The 20,913-nt window shown below is 44.8% G+C and overlaps 1 protein-coding gene across 1 annotated transcript; it reads left to right on the forward strand.

Annotated features, from left to right (window-relative positions):
* The first annotated feature begins 5,098 nt into the window (after positions 1–5,098).
* LOC115543032 (macrophage mannose receptor 1-like) lies at positions 5,099–13,597 on the forward strand. The gene is made up of 4 exons (XM_030355568.1): positions 5,099–5,305; positions 9,128–9,520; positions 9,728–10,155; positions 13,346–13,597. Exons 1-4 carry the CDS (start codon positions 5,251–5,253, stop codon positions 13,595–13,597), a joined length of 1,128 nt encoding a protein of 375 aa, XP_030211428.1. The 5' UTR covers positions 5,099–5,250.
* Positions 13,598–20,913: the final 7,316 nt, after the last annotated feature.

Here is a 20,913-nt window from a genome sequence, read left to right on the forward strand (position 1 = left end):
GAGGTAAGAGATAGAAAAACAGCGAGAGGTCAAAAAACTGTGTGGCTCCACGCTGGTTATACAGTCTGTCAGGATATCATAAAATATGAACTTAAATCAAGCAAATAGGCATTTAGGCTCCTACACATATATGAATCTATCTATCGTAACTGTTGTTCAAATTAAATAAATGCAAGTAAGAAAAACCCAAATATTCATTAGTCAAACACAAATAACTGGAGGTTCTTCTTGTTGAACTGAACTGGGGTCTGGGGTTTGGGGTCATCATCTTCTTCATGGTCTTGGGTTCCTCCAACATGCACAGTTTTGAGCATATGCCCTCAATTAATAAAAAAAATACAAGGGAAATGACAAGGGAGTTAAAGAACCTGAAAGTTAAGGAATTAACTGCGAGGTTGTTTAAAAGTTGAATAACTACATGGAAAAAAATGGTATGTGCATTAATTACAGTTACAGTAGATGTATTAATCAAACAATTATCATTAAACACTGTGCATTCAAATCTGAGAAGAAAACAAACATTTAAAACCCTACTGCCTAGGGCAAGGGTGTTCAAACTACGGACCGAGGGCCACATGCGGCCCGCCCAGTTGTTTAATCCGGCCCATTTAAATGTTGTATCTTGGCTGCAAGTGCAACAGGGCTGTGGTATCTTTTGGGCTTTAGGCATCAGCTACATTTACATTAAGCCCATGCTTTCTTCTACAGCCCGTCACAAGTGGCTGAGAAGAATTGTTGCAAAAATTGAGTAGCAAAACCAAAATGGTATATGTGTATGCAGAAAATGTATGTTTTTTCTTACTTTTAGTTGATCAAAAGCAATGTAGCAAGTCAATTCTCCTTTGATATAAACAATCGTTAATACAATTTTTTACAGAGATTTTCTGACCACACTGTGATTACCAATGTCTTGATTTCACTTCAATTGACTCTTAATCTTTCTACTTTCCAAAGTCGTCTTTCAACCCCCTGTTTATTCGTGATTTTTCTTGTCTTTTGTTTTGTTTAGAGGCTTTTGTTGGCCAACTCACAGATTTCATTCAAAACCGCCATCAGGGGACCAGATTGCAGGAATGATGACGAGGGAAGATCATGGGAATGGCAAAAAAATAATATTATTATAATATTATCTATTAGATATTATCATACTTGTTTGGAAGATTTTCTGCCTCGCTCCTCACCTCACAGTCCCAGAGCTACGGTCCTTTATTTGCCCTTTCATTTTCCAAATTAGCCCCTGTCAATCAGTTAATACTCCCTGCCCTGCCACAGACTATTTTAGCCGCACCTGTGACCACATCCCTTTGTTCAGAGACACTGAACACCTTGAGAGCTGTGCCTTTGAAATCCTTGTGTGCGTATACTAAGAAATAAAACACACACATACTATCTTAGCCGCACACACATCCTACCTTTGCCACACACCTTAGCACACACAAATCCTAGCCAGCTACCTACCACTACATCCTACCTAACTACCTACACACATGATCCATACAGTCCTGCTCGCACCTTCGGACAATAAAACCTATAAACTACCAAAACCTCCTCTTCATGGTCCTTCGAGCCGGAGCGTTTGATGACCAATGGAGCCCAGTCAGTCCCTGCCGTCGCTGCTCCAGACCGAGCACCCACGCCGCTGAACCCAGCTTTCTGCCCGCTATGAAGACCCCGTCCTGCCGCGCCTCCGAACCAAGCATGAGTCTTAGGAAGAGCCTTCCGAGCCATATGCTGGATCTGAGGAAGAAGAGTTGGAACCACCAGAGGAGCCGTTCGTGGAGGGACGGAGTCAGGCCCCCTCCTGTCAGGGCTCACCTGCTCCTTCTCCAAGACTTGCATTAGCCTTTGTCCATGCCCTAGACCCTTTCACTCAAGCTGTTGGGGCCCTAGATCAGCGTTATGGTCAACCAAGGCAGCTTGCGTTGAGGGAGCTCAGAAGTATAATGGACATGACAGCTATCAGAGTAGGTGATGGTAGATCCCTAGATCAGTTTGCTGTTCAGGCCTTAGTAGGTCTCCTCCAGGGTTTCTGGGGGTTTCTCTGAACTCACCTGTGGCTCACATGTCGAGCGGCTTCTGGAGAAAATGCCCAGTGACCAGTTCAGTCACTTTAAGAGGAGCATGCATTTAAGCCAGTCAGTCCCCCGTCATAAAACCCCCTGGACTTCTCAAACTGGCTGCAACAGGAAGCAAACTGCCAACCCAGAAGGGAGAGACCACCACAACCCGCCCGACCATGACTGCCACAACCTCCTTACCCGTACCGAGGTACATCCATACTGCACGGGGCCAAGAACACCCCTCCAGTGACCTGGCCTAAAGCCCAACCTGTCCCAAATCAGCCTCCCCCCAACACCTCATCAGAACGTTGCCCGGTCTGTCCCTATTGCAACTCCAGCTCACATCATGTTTGACTTGAAGCAAGAAAAACAGAAATATTAATTAGTCACGCACAAATAACTGAAGGTTAACATTGTTGAACTGAACTGCTGGTAGATTCATTTAGAAATACAAGGGAAATTACAAGGGAGTTTAAGATACTCACACTTAAGGAATTAACTGCGTTAAGCAAGGAATAATTACATGGAACAAACATTTGTAGGTGCATTAATTACAGTTACAGTAGATGTATTAATCACACAATTGTATAAGCTTCTGTAAAAATCTAACATTTACAACCCCACTGCCTAGGGGTAGTGGGGGAAGGCAACAGATGTAAATGAGCTGGGTTAGGATGAGCAAGTTGTTGGTGAACAATGAAGGACTGGAAACAACAGAGGATGAAGATGGGTTTGGTATTGGTGAACATAAAACGAGGATCTGGGTTTTCCGACGGGTGGGTTTTGGTTCAGCTTCAGTTCGTAAAGATGAAGATTGTGGTAGTAATCTGTATTAAGAAGGTGCAATAAAACCCCTCGTTTTGTTCCATCCACTCTCGTGAGTCATTCTGCATCTCACCCCTTCGCTCGCTATATATATTTTTTGTCTTTTTCGTGTTCTACAGTGCAGTGTATACTGTATAAATCATCTTTCCTTAAAAATACAAAATTTATGAGACTGAGGCACCCAAATGTCTATAGCAGGGGCCCTTTGTGGCATGAAAGGGAAGCTCAACAAATATGTGTGTGTTGTGTTGCATATAAAAAAGTAATGCACAACCCTGTGTGACCCTATCGACAGCAAAACTTTGAAAGTAAAAGATATCCTTGGCAATCTAAGCCCTTTAATCCGAATGTTCTATGGTAGATTTACAATGGAAACCCTTTTATTGGGTCGTTAATGCATCTTCACCGAAGGCCAACCTTTTATTGAAGCTGTGAAACAAATTTGGAATGAAGGGATTTCGTCACTGCATGCAACACTCACACGCTGTCTAAGGATAGGCAAGGCAAGGCAAGGCAACTTTATTTATGTAGCACTTTTCATACACAAGGCAGACTCAAAGTGCTTCACACATAAACATTGTCATACAATAAAACAAAATGATAGATAAGTAAAAGAAAAGGTATGCAAAGAAATGAGTAAAAATAAAGTCAAAAAAGCATTTAGTAATAAAATAGAAAATAAAGGCAAAGTTAAAAAAAGCTAGCGATGTATTTAAGATTTAGCAGAAAGCTAAAGCAAACAAAAGTCTTCAGTCTTGTTCTAAAGGTGCTCAGAGTGCTCTTAAATCCTGCATAGTAACTAAATACTGTTTTCCCATGTTTCGTGTTTACTCTGGGGATAATTAACAGATTGGTCTCAGAAGATCTTAGTGGTTTAGAAGGCTTATGTAGTGGAAGCATATCAGTTTAATATTTTGGGCCTAAAGCATGTAGGGATTTATAGGTTAGCAACATGATTTTAAAATAAATTCTCTGACCTACAGGAAGCCAATGTAACGATTTATGAATCAAGCTTACTAGTGATAAAGGCATGTACAAGTTTTTGTAAGTCTTCGGTGGACATGAGCCCTCTAAGTCTTGCTAGGTAGAAGGAAGAATAGGTGAAGTCTTTAAAGATGGATTTATGTACATGCATAGGTCGATGGATCGATATAGATCCTCTGTAATCCTGTCAAGCAGTCTGAAAGGCTGTGTGTATGAAGTGAATAAAAAATATGTTACGGGATGCAGGAAAACATACTGCTCTTCCCTTCGCCAGCATTTTATATGCATGCAAATCTCAGTCGTCAATAAAAACAAATTTGATGTAAGAATCAAACCTTAGGCATATGGTACTTTCTGCATTCAGCTATCCCTCAATAATGGCATTAAAGGTTTTGATTTAATAACAAAGCTGATCAACAAAGCAACAAATATAGGACAGAACAGTATGTGACGTCCAAACAGATCTATATTTCTTCTTGAGCATTAATGTGGTCTAGTTATATATTCTTTTTTGCTGTGTTTAATGCTGATACAGTAAATGAATGAAGGCCATTGCAGTTGTTGTTTTTTTTCAAGATGTCAACTGATGAAGTGAAATGTTTTTTTTTTAGCTGACTACTGTTATTCCTTTCCCTAGTGTGACGCCCCGCTCTGTTCATTGAGCGCTAGGCCTATTCCTCCCTCTGCCTGTATAGGACTAGGCTTGTATGCTGTTTATGTGTTGTACTGCTCTCTTTGGCCTGTAGGAGGAGCTTGAGTGTTCCCGGTGTAACGAGGGAATTGCACGCAGCCGTGTGCTGGCTGCCGGGGTTAAAGGCAGCGTCCTGTGGCCCAATTCACTCTCTCTCTCTAGACGCGGTTTGACGGCTGGATGCAGCGGTCGCAATGTATTCTCTGCGCCCGTGTGTATTTATGGAAACTGCCTGTCAATAAATATCATTATTGTATTGAGCGTTACCCGACGGTGTCTGTTTCCCTATGTTCGACGCCTTTGAGCCAAGGCGTTCGTGACACTAGCATGTGAGGAAGCATTCTGGATATCAAATATAGGCAAATCCCGGTCAGAATAAATTTGGATGGTTAATGCGTTTGATTTAAGAATCACACCTTAAGCCTTGGTAATATTCTGGAGCCAGCCATTGCACAAGGGTCGCATCAAAGATTTCAGATTATTAACAAAGCTGATAGAACTCAACAAAGGTAGGACAAAACACTTGGTGACCTCCAAACAGATCTATACTTTTATTGAGCGTGTATATGTTCTACTTGTATGTACATATTAATTTCTAGTTGTGTGTGCTGGTCATACTGTATGCAATGTAGGCTGATGCAGTTTTTGTTGTACATTTTTAATGCTAAAGGTGTCAACTGATGAAGTGAAATGTTGTGTTTTTGTTACAGGATGCAGGAGACCATACTGCTCTTCTGTCTTTCAGGTCAGACTCGTTTTTGTCAGTGTCTGCTTATGTTATGTACTGTTTCTAGCTTTCTTAATTTAATGCTACCTAGCCGCACTCAGAAAATTCAAACGGGCACTGAGAGAAGTGAGCACAAATTCTTATAGTTGAAGCAGCAGGTTGTGACAGTTGTATCCCACTTCTGACACCAAGTTGTTTGGTGCTGCTTCAAGCTTTCATATCATGTGGCTGAGTTCTGACTGGTTCAGGATCATGGCTGTAGCAAAGTGAGGCGGGCCTGTTAACAAAGGTAGCAGCAGCATTGTTTACTAGCGTGTTCAAAAGATGTATTCAGATTCATACAACGTATACAGTTCTGAGGGATGGATAATCACAGACAGAGAGAGAGAAGACCAGACCAGGAGGTTTCACATAGAGATCATTTTAAATTAAATACATAGAGTTTCTGTAGAAAAGAGTTGATGCTTATCTTTCACATGTCTACAACGGGAAGAAATGGAATACATCTATCAGACACAACCTCGGTTAGAGGGGAGAAGAGCAAGGAATGATTCATGGCACATGGTGTGGTCATAAGGCTTCAAAAGAGACAATATATTAATGTCAATGTTAACACAGTTCAACCCAGTCGCCAAGAAAAAACGTCCACGGTGTACGTTTCCATGAACACTGGAAACGTACACCGTGGACGTTAAATAGCGTGTTATACCTACAGTATCCACGTGTGCCGCTGTGGAGGCGGGTTTCGGGGTTTGGGTTTCACGGCTTTCGCAGCAAATTGTGGACACGATTGTTTAGGGGGGTGGGGGGGGGGAGACTGTTGTTGACCGGGGAGGGGGGGGGGGGGGGGGGAGACACGTTTGTTGAGGGGGGGGGGGAACACGTTAGTTGAAGGTGGGGGGGGGGGGGGGGGGGGGAGACACGTTTGTAGGGGGGGGCACGCTCGACAACGAGAGTTGGTTTTTATTGAACGCTCGACAACGAGAGTTGGTTTTTATTGAACGAGACTTCAACACGGAACAGCTGCACGAAACGATGGTCACGTCACTCTCGGTGACGGTGTCGACAATAATGAACACACGAACAATGTTAATAGAACAACACACAACCACATAACATCCCGAACCCATTAACACCACTTAATCCTAACAACAAAACAAGTTAACAAAAGCCCCATTTGTCCACTGAGAACCCCAATTCCCAGAATCCCCCGCGGCTCCGGAACACGGCGTAGCTTATATTAATCTTTATTATCTGAATGGGAAATGCAATATTTTAGGACAGATACACCATTAAACGCGTTTCTAATGACATTTCTAGCGAGAAATGTACATTTTCCTTACATAATCTTCAGTCAGTGAATGTGTATGATCTTTATTAATCTTTGTTATCTGAATGGGAAATGCAATATTTTAGGACCGATTCACCGTTAAACGTGTTTCTAATAACATTTCTAGCGAGAAATATACTTTTTACTTGCATAATCTTCAGTCAGTGATTGTGTCTGATCTTTGGTTTTATAGTTATTAGGATTTGATCGGCTCGCTCTCATGTTTCAACGACGTCAGGTTGCTTTCGCTAAACTAGCAGCTCACGTGCTTCCTGCGTTTGTGTTATTAAACTGTTACTTTATGTAACTTTTAATGATATCATCTTGTTAGAAACACGTATATCTAAGAGCCAACCCAGTCGCCAAAAGCATACCTACGTTGACAGTGTACGCTTCGTGAACACTGGATTACGTCGCATTTCAACATAAAATAGCGTGTTATACACACACACACGCACGCACAGACACAAGCACACACACGCACGCACAGACACACAGACACAGACACACACACACACACACACACACACACACGCACACACGCACACGGTGCATTTCGCTGCTAAAACAACAACAAGAAAATATTCCCTCAAATATTATTACTTTCAAAACGTTGGCCAAAATGGCCAATAATATCATTTTTTATTTGGGATGCTTCTAGGACATTTTGTGTGGATTTTGAACGGTATGTGGGGGGCACGTTTTTTGCAGGACCTGGCAACCCTGCGCTGTTGCCCGAGATCTGGATCCGGCCGGCGTGGTGCCGTCTCCTTTTGACCTTTTGACCCCAGACTTCTGGGGGAATAGCTGAATCAATTCATTAGTCAATCAGAAGCATGTAAATATCTTCCCGGTGGCGTAAGAGGACGAACAAGGTGTCCTTCAACATCTACGCTTCCAGGCGATTGCAACGGTGCCACACATGAGCATATTCGAACATGTTTAATGGTAGTAATTAGCTGTCGAAATTGGAGGCCTTAATCAATACTGAGCAGCTATTGATTTGCTTCCCGATAAAGATTTGTCACAAATGACATGTTATTTAGCATCTACACGTTGAGCTGAGTCCAATGAGATCCAAAGATCTCATTGGACTCAGCTTAACGTGTAGATTTGGGATCGACCGATATATCGGTCGGCCGATATTATCGGCCGATATTCGCGTTTTTTACGTGTATCGGTATCGGCCGATACGCGGCCGATTTTCGCCGATTTATTTATTTATTTATTTTTTACTTGTTCTACCTCACCTGTTTTTACTATTTGTTAAATATAGTTTTTTAAGTTCAATAAATGTTCCTTTTTTTTAATTGAGACTTGTAACATTTGTTATCAGTGTAATTTTTATGATTGAGGGAGCAAAAAAAAAAAAAAAAAAAAAGTAGTATCGGCTCTAAATATCGGTATCGGCGTATCGGCGTATCGGCTAAGGCTGATGAAAAAATATCGGTATCGTATCGGCCCTAAAAAATCCGTATCGGTCGATCCCTAGTGTAGATGCTAATTAACATGTAATTTGTCAAAAATCTCCATCGGAAAGCAAATCTATAGCTGGTCATTATTGATAAAGGCCTCCAAAATCGACAGCTAATTACTACCCCGAAACATATTCAAATATGATCATGTGTGGCACTGTTGCAATCGTCTCGAAACGTAGATGTCAAAGGACACCTTGTTTGCTCTGTTGCACCACCGGGAAGATATTTTCATACTTCTAATGGATTGATTCATATTTTAAGGTTCTCGGAGTGAGACTTAGTCTCACTCCGAATGGCTGCAGCAGAAGTGTTGAGACGAAAGATGATATCAAGAGATTTATAGAATATTCCCATTCACATTATGATTCTTTTGTTAACTTGTTTTGTTGTTAGGATTAAGTGGGGTTAATGGGTTCGGGATGTTATGTGGTTGTGTGTTCTATTAACATTGTTCGTGTGTTCCCCCCCCCCCCCTCAACAAACGTGTCTTCCCCCCCCCCCCCCCCCTCCCCGGTCAACAACAGTCTCCCCCCCCCCCCTAAACAATCGTGTCCACAATTTGCCGCGAAAGCCGTGAAACCCAAACCCCGAAACCCGCCTCCACAGCGGCACACGTGGATACTGTAGGTATAACACGCTATTTAACGTCCACGGTGTACGTTTCCAGTGTTCATGGAAACGTACACCGTGGACGTTTTTTCTTGGCGACTGGGTTGCACAGTTGTAACGGCAGAGTTGCAACAGGCCAACATGCAGAGTTTTACAAATACAATTAGCGAAGGTCACAAGGGGACACTAACAAGGTGTTCTTGTGCCGACATTAATTAACAACAAGGACATCTAGCCACAATGCTGGGATGTTTGCGGTTGTTGCACTGCTGTGGCTCTCACCTCAGCCTTTGATTGTCACCGGGGATCTCTAACCCTTGTTAATATTGTAATAACTATTTTGTGCGTGTGTGTGTGTGTGTGTGTGTGTGTGTGTGTGTGTGTGTGTGTGCGTGTGCGTGTGTGTGTTGTTTTCCCCTGCAGGGCTCTTCCTGGGCCACCATGCCTTTCCTCCTATCAAATCCTACTACTATGTGGACCAGAAGCTGAGCTGGACCGATGCTCAGCAACACTGCAGGGAGCGGAATGCGGACCTGGCCACCGTAGACAACGTAGCGGACCTCCAGCACCTGCAAGAGTCCAGAACGGGCTTTAATTACGACGAAGACTTCATGTGGATCGGACTTTATGATGACCGCACCCGTTGGAAGTGGTCCCTCGGAGACCAAGACTACAAAATTGGCCAAAACTATGGAACGTGGCATGGTAGTGACCCAAACTTCTTCAATAACGAAGAGAATTGTACAGGCACTACCCCTTCAGGTAGCTGGTTCGATACGTTGTGCCACAATCTAAAAGCTGCAGTTTGCTTTGATGGTGAGGGGCATTGTTTTTATTACTTTTGGTTTTTATTCATGTTTTAGCAGTACTAGTAAAAGAGGATTATGGGCACAAATTGAAAACAGATATAAGACATTCTGCTTACCTTTGCCATGTTTAATTAGGGTATAGATAAGAATAATAGTGACATAGATGTAGTTTTAATCTGATTCCTTTCCTCTCTTCCACCTCATTCTGTTTTAGATGAAGAGTCCAACTACATCTTGGTCCAAAACCCAATGACTTGGTACGAGGCGTTGCAATACTGCCGGTCTCACTACACTGACCTGGCCATTGTGCGCAACGCGGCTGAGAACGGCAAATTATTGGCACTTAATCCACAATCATCATGGATTGGTCTCCACAGACATCCGTGGTCCCACTGGTCTGACGGAAGTAGGTCAACCTTCTTGAATTGGGCACAAGGTGAACCAAACAACTATGGTGGCTCCGTTTCTCCACGTTGTGCAGCAATTTATGGTACCTCAGGGAGTTTTATTGACCAGGAATGTGACTATTGGTATAACTTCGCCTGCCAGAGAAAACCAAAACAACGCTCAATCTTCAAGTTGAAGATCAGCTCTGAAGCCGACATGACAGATCCTGTGGTGGGACAACAGATTTTGGAACAGGTATGTATGTATGTGTAAGAGTAAGTCTATTAGAATCTTGGTCTCTTACCCATTCACAATAACATCAAATATGAAGACAGAAACATCGAAACCATAAAACACAGACGGGCTAAAACATGTAAATATATGAGGAGTAACCATGACTGCTAACACCTTGTGTCTGTCCCCCAACTCCATGCCAAACTGGTTGAGGTGGGTGTGACTGGTACAAATATCAGCTGGGTTCTCGAGGACGGACAGGTCTTTCACAAGGACCAGCCCAGCAAGACATGAGAGGAGGTCATCGCTGCGTTCTGCTCTTTGTGTATTGAAATATACCTTTAGTCATCTAGCAACAGGGCTCCAAAGAGATCCACCCTTAGGCTGAGAACATTTAGATAATAAAATGCTCTCATTAATCACATGCTAGAATTTTGCAACAGTTATTATTATTAGTTGTATTAGTAGTAGTAGTAGTAGTAGTAGTAGTAGTATTAGTTGTACTAGTCGTAGTACAGTACCACCACCCCCACCTGCGAGAGCTCCGGTTTCCTCCAGCACAACAAGTTGTTTCTGTAAACACTCCTTTCCTGTCCATGACCAAGAGACGGGCTGGCTCCTACCTGGAGGTCGTGCCCAGGCCCCCAAATTGTATCAGATATATCATATCAATCTTATTATTGCTGATATCAGTGGTAACCCCAAATTAATTGTAATGGCATTTAATTTATTCTGCTTTGGTCTCTTATCAGCGGAGTGTCTTGTTGGCAAAGAAAAGGTTGTGTCCAGTCCTTATATCATTATGATGTTTGATATATCAACATGGAAAGAAAACTGTAATTTTTGCCATTATGTCCTCTTGTGTTTATTAGAAATATGAATCACTATACAAGTATCAATCTTAAGAATGAATAAAGTAATGTATCATCACCATTCAATGAGTTGTTTTTCCTATAGGGTTTGGTCCTCGTCCAAAGGGTCCTGTGTGTAACGGACCGAATCATTGATGTGCTTTTACATCTGAAATGACTGACACTTATTACCCAATATCGATCTCTGATGTGATATATTCATGTCTGATGATTCAAATAATGTAAAATATATATTTCAAGGAGAAACTGGGGGAAGTGAGCTCTGCAGTGCTACTTTGGTTGGAGACGTATATTGTTGTTTGGAACTCGTGAATAGTCAATTTATTATTGTATTTTTGCATATAATATTATTACATATAATTATTATTATTATTATAACAATACATAGTAAGAAATACAGTGTGAGAAAATGACGCGTCTTATCATCTTTCTTATTTAATTAACTGAAAGGTGAGAGATCGAATAATGTAAAAAAAAATCACAACCAATCATTATCAGAGAACAAAAAGCTGCTTAGACATTTGAGTAACTGCACAATTCGGTACATCACTGCTCCGACGGAGCTTCACCATCAGCACACAACGTGGGTTATATCCTGGAGAAACGCCGCAATGTCAAGCAGATCAGAATGGGCTCTCCGTCTGAACAACCCCAAAGTCCTTTCCTCTGAAGTCGACACATGGAGGGCGCGTCCAGTAGCCTCAGTGCAGGAAGCAGGCGGCTGGACCTTGGCCGTGGAGGCAGGCGACCACCAGAGGGCGACGGTGGACAGACCAAACTTTTAACATGCGAATAAAGGAAAGTTCATCGCTAACATCTGAATGAGCAGAATGACCATCGTATTGCCACCATTTCATTTCAAACTCTTTAATTGTTAACCATTTGATAGTGAACTATTTTCATAACTGTTTACCATTGGGAACCAATTCATTGCTAAGTACTTCATTCTGAACCATTTCTATGATTGAGACAATTTTTCTCTGGGTGATGACGTCCACAATGCAAAGAGGGTAGCCCCTGAGCCATCTGAGGTCCACCTCAGACATAAGTCGCTCACGGACAGAGCATGAAGCAGGTGCAGATCCCATGCTGGGACACGCTGTGCTCATGGGGGTCATCACTGCAACGCACCCTTCAGAAAAAAAGGACACCAATCTGAGGCCCTCCACTGCGTCATTATCCACCTGAGCATGTCGAGAGGAAATGGCTGCCACGTATACCCTCAGAGTAGCTGGGGACCGGCCTCCAGCCAGCAGTGACTGGAGGAACTCCAAAATCATTGGAACTGAACAATGCACAGGGTCCTCAGCCCTGTCTGAACACCATGCAGTAAACAGCTGCCACCTATTCTCATACTGCGCCCGGGTATAAGGCGCCCTGGCGTTCAGTACGGTATTGCAGACATCCTCTGAACACTCTGTCAGCAGCGGGTTGGGCCCTACAACGACCAGACCCATAGCTGCAGGCACCGAGGGTCGGGATGCCAGATCTGGCCCTGTAACTGAGATAGAAGATCCTTCCTGTCGGGAAGGCGCTACAGAGCTGCTACAGAGCCTGCGCAGCAGTGGAAACCATGTTCTCCCTGGCCAGAAGGGGTTGGCCACAGACTGGCCAACAGCAGTCTGTGACCCTGCTGGAGGACCCTATGTAGCGTCGGAAAAATCGAAGGGATAGGTGGAAAACCACCTCCGGATGAATCCGCCACTCCCCCGGCGTCGGCTTGCAACGGGAGAGTAAGTCTGCAGCCTGATTCTGTACCCCAGGTAAATACATTGCTCTCAGGCTGGCTAGGCGTGGTGCTGCCCACAACAGGAGGTCCCCGGGATGCCTGCCACAGCCGTGCAGACCTGGTGCCTCCCTGGTGGTTTATGTGAGGAACGGCCGAGACATTGTCCGACCGCACATGCCGGCCTCCCAGGAAGGGAAGAAAAAACGACAATGCCCTGTGCACAGCCCGCAGCTCCGGAACATTGATATGCTCTGAGCGAACCCGAGCATGGCCACAGCCCTGAGCTGTCCGGCTCTGCTACGCAGCCCCCCAGGCCGAGAGGGAGGCAGCTGTTGTGATGGTTTCCCGACGGGATGCAATGGAACCCATGAGCATGCCCTGGAGAAGAAACGATCCGTCCCTCCACGGAGCCAGAGCAGGAAGGCAACAGCGTGACACCTTGAGTCTCCTGTGCCGGTGCCACCCGACATCCAGATGAAAGCAGTGCAGCCACCTATGGAGGGGACGTAGCGACAGCAGTCCTAAAGGGAACCACATTTGCAGCAGCAGACAGTTTCCCTAGGAGGCGCAAAAGCTCCACAGAACGCAGCTGCCTGCCTTCCCGGAGTAGGAGAAGGAGGCGGAGGACGTCGTCTACCCGTTGTGGCGACGGACAGGCCTTCATGGCGACTGCATCAAGAGACACCCCGAGAAAGACTGTGCTCTGCGATGGAACCAGGCAACTCTTCGTGAGATTCATCCGGAGACCCAGGTGGGCCACATGGGAGAAAAGAACAGTCGTTTCCAGAGTCTGGGATCGCGCACAGAGGAGCCAGTCGTCCAGATATGGCAGGATCGTCATGCTCCGCGACTGCAGAGGTGAGAGGGCTGCCGCCACACACCTGGTGAACACCCTTGAGGAAAAGGAGAGGCCGAATGGGAGCATCTTGAACTGAAAAAGACGGCCTTGAAAAGCAAACCGCAGAAACTGTCTGTGGTGTGCTGCAATGGGAACGTGAAAGTAGGAATCCTTCAGGTCTACTGATGTAAACCACTCCCCTCTGGCAGCTGTACGCAGAACCTCTGCAGTCCTTAGCATGTGGAACCTCAGGACCTTCAGGAACCTGTTGAGACCCCTCAAGTCGAGGATAGGACGGAGTCCGCCGTCTTTCTTCGTTACCAGAAAGTAAGTCGAGTAGAGCCCCCCGGGTTGCAACAGGGGATCTACTGGCTCGATGGCACCCTTGTCCAGGAGGGCGGACAACTCCTTGGAGAGGGTTTGGGCTTTTGCCGGGTCGGGTATGATGGTCATCTTGACCCGGCCACAGGCTAGGGGCCGGCGTCGGAACTGAAGTCTGTACCCTTGGGTCAGGGTTGAAAGCAACCACGGGCCCCTTGTGGCTTTGATGGAACGACGGGCAGTATATGAGACCTGAGGTTGCCCCGAGGGCAGTCGCTCAGGGGCCCGAAAGGCCTGTGCCTGCTGCTCAGCAGGCTGTGGTCGTGGGCGCTGAGACCTGAGGTAGCCACTGGGGTGAGCCTGTGGGTGAGAGCTGAAGAACTTCTAGGCCTGCTAGGAGGAGGCACACTCCTTTGAAGCACGGATAGCTACTGGTGAGTCTTTCTGGCTTGGACTGTGCGCTCAAGCGCCTCTAGAGCTGCAGATCCGCTCCCCAAGCTCCCCAAGTTCCACTTGAACACTGCGGAGGGTTCTCCTGCACGCCTCAGTGAGAGGAGACTGCCAACTAAACCTGGCGGCGAGCCTGGACGAGAGCGGACATCAACCGCCCCAATTCTCTGGACATCAGCGCGAATGCCTGCAGAGAAGCGTAGCTGAAATCATTGGCCGGAGCATCCACTGCAACTTCCTGCAGGGATGCTGTCAGAGCGGGCATCAGGTGGGACAATTGCCTATGCGTCCCATGCGTGCCGCTGCGACCTTGGCTTTGGAGAGCAGGTCATCCGTAACCCGACACTGGGGACACCTCACATCCGGTTTCAGAGCCAAATCAGGCGAAGAATTTAGAGCAGCTATAGTCGGCTCAACTGCTGGCATGCGGTCCAAGCCAAACTTGGGTGCATCCTGCATGGCTGCCAGGGTCCGACAGTCAGATAAAGCATGAGAGAGGGCTCTAGAATCCCTCCAGCATGCATGCAACTCCCCCAGATACTCCTCCGATGGAGGCACGGTAAAGCTGGTGGGGGCTGGGCCACGCCTGAAGAAAGCACTGGCCTGAGCCGGCTGAGGTTGTGGCACGTCTAGCTGCAGACGAGCCAGGGCCATATGAATGATGGCTCCCATTCAGTTGTCCTCAGAAGCACCAGTAGAGCTGCGGGTCGGAGGACGGGAGCCCACTGCGGAGGCACGGGAGGCTACATCCTGTGGGACCCCATCCGGCTCATACTCAGCAAACTCGGTAGCTAACGCTGCCACAGAAAGCACATTTTCCTCCGGCTCCAAGGCGGCTGCCGGAGGAGCATGAGCACCTGGCTCCCCTGCACCAGTCTCAGCGTGAAAGGCCAGGAAGAGGGACGTCATGTTTTCGAGCTCCGCTGTTGATTGGCCCACCTTGGAGGCAAGCCCGGACTCCCTAACCTTCTTCCTGGAAGTGGGGCCGGCGGTCTCAGCAGCCCGACGTTTAGATCGACCGCCCTGAGCTGGATTACGTCGCTGGGCTCGGGGCAACTGAAACGAGGCCCGACCGTTGTTCCACCTCGGCCAGTCTAGCAACTCTCCCTGCCTGAGGCGTAATACTGCAGTTCATGCAGGGATCATCCGAAAGACCCTCCTTCAGGTGCCCGAGGCCAAGGCATGAGGGAAACAAATAATGGCCATCCTCAAGCTGCAGGGAAGCCATAGAGGCCGATCAAGAGTGGTCGCCAACCATGGTGACAACCAGCAAAATCACACAGAAAAAAATAATGAATACTCTGCTACCAACTACAAGTCACACCTATGCTGGGAGCGAGGGCACTGCCATCACCAGTTGAGGGCTAGCGGTCACAACGAAATAAGACAATGAATGCAGTATAAATGCCGGGAGAGGGAGCAAAAGCACAGCCTTCAACGACAAATGTTGCAGGAAGAACAGCCTAGTCAGTATGCGCGTCTGTATGTGAACCTGTCAACAACATAATTACTTGCTAAAATCCTGAGCATTAAAATCCTTTCATCAAAATGTTCTTAGGCAGAGATTTACCATGGAAAACCTTTTATTGCATCTTCACAGAAGGCCAACCTTTCCTTAAGCTGTAAAACAAATTTGGAATTAAGGGATTTCCCGAATGAAAGCGACACTCAAGCCCAAATTTAAATTCCTTTGCATCATTCAGCATACAGCTGTGTGGGCTGGAATGGTGATAGAAGGAAGGATAGATAGGTTCATTATAGATGGTTTGATGTACATGCATTGGTCGATGGATCGATATAGATCCTCGGTTATCCTGTGACCCAGTCTGAAACGTTGTGTGTATGAAGTGAAGTATGTTTAACCCTTTCCATACCCTGTTTTTTGTTACAGGACGCAGGAAGACATTTTGCTTTTCCTTTCGCTAGAATTTCATATGCAAGCAAATCTCAGTTGTCACTCAAAATAATTTGGATGGCTTAGCATAAGCATTCAATATAAGAATCAAAATCTAGACATAGGTTGCATACTACAGTCAGCTATTCTTCAAGAATCGCATCAAAGGGTTTGATTTAATGACAAAGCTGATAAAACGCAACACAGGTAGGACAAAACATTTGTGACCTCCGATCAGATATGTAATTTTTCATGAGCGAGTGGATACATGATCTAGGCATGTCAACACATTTAAGTCTGGCTGTGTGTGATGGTCATGCTGTATGTGCTTGCAGTTTTTGCTGACAATTTTTAATGCTCAAGGTTTCAACTGATGTTCAACTTAAATGTTTTTTGTTACAGGATGCAGGAGGCCATACTACTCTTCTGTCTTTCAGGTCAGACTTGTTTGTGTGTTTGTCAGTGTCTATTTCTGTTATTGGCTGTTTCTAGCCTTCTTCATTTATTGCTACGTACACGCACTCTGCCTGCTTAGTCTTACTCAGAAAATTAAAACGGGCACTGAGAGAAGGTAGTACTAATTCTTATAATTGAATGAGAAAGTTGTGACTTACCTCAGTCCAGTATCCTACTGCTGACACCAAGTTGTTACGCACAGCTTCAATCTTTCTTATAATGTTGAGAGTTCCTATATTGCCATTGAGGTCTCAAACCTATGCTAATATTGAATTGTAATACATATATATATGTGTGTGCTGGGAATGGTTTCTCCTGCAGGACTCTTCCTGGGCCACCATGCCTTGCCTCCTATCAAATCCTACTACTACGTGGACCAGAAGCTGAGCTGGACCGATGCTCAGCAACACTGCAGGGAGCGGAATGCGGACCTGGCCACCGTAGACAACGTAGTGGACCTCCAGCACCTGCAGGAGTCCAGAACAGGCTTTAATTACGACAACGACTTCATGTGGATCGGACTTCATGATGACCGCACCCGTTGGAAGTGGTCCCTCGGAGACCAAGACTACAAAATTGGCCAAAACTATGGAACGTGGTATGGTCCTGACCCAGACTTCTGGAATAACGAAGAGAATTGTACAGGCACTACCCCTTCAGGTAGCTGGTTCGATACGTTGTGCTACAATCTAAAAGCTGCAGTTTGCTTTGATGGTGAGGGGCATTGTTTTTATTACTTTTGGTTTTTATTCATGTTTTAGCAGTCCTAGTAAAAGAGGATTATGGGCACAAATTGATAACAGATATAAGATATTCTGCTTACCTTTGCCATGTTTAATTAGGGTATAGATTAGAAGAATATTGACAGAGATGTAGTCTTAATCTGATTCCTTTCCTCTCTTCCACCTCATTCTGTTTTAGATGAAGAGTCCAACTACATTGTGGTCCAAAACACAATGACTTGGTACGAGGCGTTGCAATACTGCCGGTCTCACTACACTGACCTGGCCATTGTGCGCAACGCGGCTGAGAACGGCAAAGTATTGGCACTTAATCCACAATCATCATGGATTGGTCTCCACAGACATCCGTGGTCCCACTGGTCTGACGGCAGTAGCGCAACCTTCTTGAATTGGGCACAAGGTGAACCAAACAACTATGGTGGCTCCGTTTCTCCACGTTGTGCAAAATTGTCTGTCACCTCAGGGAGTTTTCTTGATGGGGAATGTGGCTTTTTGCATAACTTCGCCTGCCAGAGAAAACTGGAACAGCGCTCAATCTTCAAGTTGAAGATCAGCACTGAAGCCGACATGACGGATCCTGCGGTGGGACGACAGATTTTGGAACAGGTATGTATGCATGTGTAAGAGTAAGTCTATTAGAATCTTGGTCTCTTACCCATTCACGATAACATCAAATATGAAGACAGAAACATCGAAACCATAAAACACAGATGGGCTAAAACGTGGAAATAAATGAGAAGTAACCATGACTGCTAACACCTTGTGTCTGTCCACCAGCTCCATGCCAAACTGGCCGAGGTGGGTGTGACTGGGGCAAATATCAGCTGGGTTCTCGAGGACGGACAGGTGTTTCACAAGGACCAGCCCAGCAAGACATGAGAGGAGGCCATCGCTGTGTTCTGCTCTTTGTGTTTAGAAATATACCTTTAGTCATCTAGCAACAGGGCTCCAAGGAGATCCACCCTTAGGCTGAGAAGATTTAGAGAATGAAATGCTCTCATTAATCACATGCTAGAATTCTGCAGTAGTTATTATTATTTTTCATTATTATTAGTAGCAGTAGTAGTAGTAGTGGTAGTATTATTAGTAGTATTAGTAGTATGGGCAGTAGTGGTACCAGTACCACCACCCCCAGCTGCGAGAGCTCCGGTTTCCTCCAGCACCACAAATTGTTTCTGGTAACACTCCTTTCCTGTCCATGACCCAGAGACGGGCTGGCTCCTCCCTGGAGGTCGTGCCCAGGCCCCGCCCTGTGAGGCAGGCAGCCCACTGCCCGCTCCTAGGTACCAGCTCTCAGCTCCTACCTCCTAGGTACCAGCTCTCAGCTCCTACCTCCTAGGTACCAGCTCTCAGCTCCTACCTCCTAGCACCTGATGGGTTCAATGCAGAGAAGGAATTTCCCCGTGGGGATTAATTAAAGTAAAAACAATACAAAAAATATTTGTATCAGATATATCATATCAATCTTATTATTGCTGATATCAGTGGTAACCCCAAATTAATTGTAATGTCATTTAATTTATTCTACTTTAGTCTCTTTTCAGCGGAGTGTCTTGTTGACAACGAAAGGTTGTGTCCAGTCCTTATATCATTATGATGTTTGAGATATCAACATGGAAAGAAAACTGTAGTTTTTGCCATTATGTCCTCTTGTGTTTATTAGAAATATGATTCACTATATATATACAAGTATCAATCTTCAGAATGAATAAAGCAATGTATCATCACCAATCAATGAGTTGTTTTTTCTCTGAGCGCACAAGGGGACACCAGCAACAAGGCGTCACTCGTCCAAAGGGTCCTGTGTGTAACGGACCGAATCATTGATGTGCTTTTACATCTGAAATGACTGACACTTACCCATCTACCCAATATCGATCTCTGATGTAATATATTCATGTCTGATGATTCAAATAATGTAAAATATATAGCCTATTTCAAGGAGAAACTGGGGGAAGTGAGCTCTGCAGTGCTACTTTGGTTGGAGACGTATATTGTTGTTTGGAACTCGTGAATAGTCAATTTATTATTGTATTTTTCCATATAATATTGTTACATATAATAATAATTATTATAATTATTATAACGATACATAATAAGAAATACACTGTGAGAAAATGACGCGTCTTATCATCTTTCTGATTTAATTAACTGAAAGGTGAGAGATCGAATAATGCAAAAAAAATTCACAACCAATCATTATCAGAGAACAAAAAGCTGCTTAGACACTTGAGTAACTGCACAATTTGGTACATCGCTGCTCAATCGGAGCTTCACCATCAGCACACACCGTGGGGTGGATCCTGGAGAAACGCTGCAATGTCAAGCATATCAGAATGGGCTCTCCGTCTGAAGTCCTTTCCTCTGAAGTCGACACAATGGAGGGCGCGTCCAGTAGCCTCAGTGCAGGAGGCAGGCGGCAGGCGGCAGGGCCTTGGCCGTGGAGGTAGGCGACCACCAGGGGGCGACGGTGGACAGACCAAATATGACATGCGAATAAAGGAAAGTTCATCGCTAACATCTGAATGAGCTGAATGGTCATTGTATTGCCACCATTTCATTTCAAACGCTTTAATTGTTAACTATTTAATAGAGAACTATTTCATAACTAATGCTTACCATTTTGATCCAATTCATTGTAGTACTTCTGAACCATTTCTTTGCCAGTGATTATGGCAAAGATCTCTTGGGAAGAGATCGTGACAATTTGACTACTCTCTTTAATCCTGATCTTAGCAGGTTTGGGTGAGCAAACAAAATTGTATCCAGTTCAACAACTTTGTGTTTGTGTTTTTCCAGGTGTTATATATATCACAAAAGTAATGCGCGTCTGTATGTGAACCTGTCAACAACATCATTTCTTACTAAAAAAATATCCTGAGCATACAAATCCTCTAATCTTAATGTTCTTGGGAAGAGATATACAACGGAAAACGTTGTGGTGCATCTTCACAGAAGGCAGACCTTTTTTCAAGCTGTAGGCCTAAAACAAATTTAGAATTAAGGGATTTCCTAAATGGATGCGACACTTTTAAGCTCAAGTTTAAATTATTTTGCATCATTCACAAATCAGTTTCAACTGGAATAGTGACAGAAGGAAGGATAGATAGGTTCATTATAGATGGATTGATGTTCATGGATTGGTCGATTGATCGATAGGCCTATAGATCCTCGATAATCCTGTCAACCTGTCTGAAATGTTGTGGGTATGAAGGGAAAGATGTTTTTTGTTACAGGACGCAGGAAAACATATTGTTCTTCCTTTCGCTAGATTTTCGTATGCATGCAAATCTCAGTCGTCACTCAAAATAATTTGGATGGTTTAGCATAAGCATTCAATATAAGAATCAAAAGCTAGACATATGTTGCATACTACAGTCAGATATTCCTCAAGAATCACATCAAAGGGTTTGAATTAATAAAGAGGCTGATAGAACGCAACACAGGTAGGACAAAACACTTGGTGACCTCCGATA

This window comes from Gadus morhua, chromosome 4, assembly GCF_902167405.1.
Source record: "Gadus morhua chromosome 4, gadMor3.0, whole genome shotgun sequence".
In the NCBI taxonomy this organism is placed as follows: Eukaryota; Metazoa; Chordata; class Actinopteri; order Gadiformes; family Gadidae; genus Gadus; species Gadus morhua.

Bases quoted from the DNA above. Each gene is read 5' to 3' on its own strand.
- LOC115543032 (XM_030355568.1), top strand. From the start codon at position 5,251: ATGTTGTGTTTTTGTTACAGGATGCAGGAGACCATACTGCTCTTCTGT. The intron at 5,306-9,127 runs GTCAGACTCGTT...TTTCCCCTGCAG, and splicing joins ACTGCTCTTCTGTCTTTCAG to GGCTCTTCCTGGGCCACCAT. The intron at 10,156-13,345 runs GTATGTATGTAT...TTCCCGGAGTAG, and splicing joins GACAACAGATTTTGGAACAG to GAGAAGGAGGCGGAGGACGT.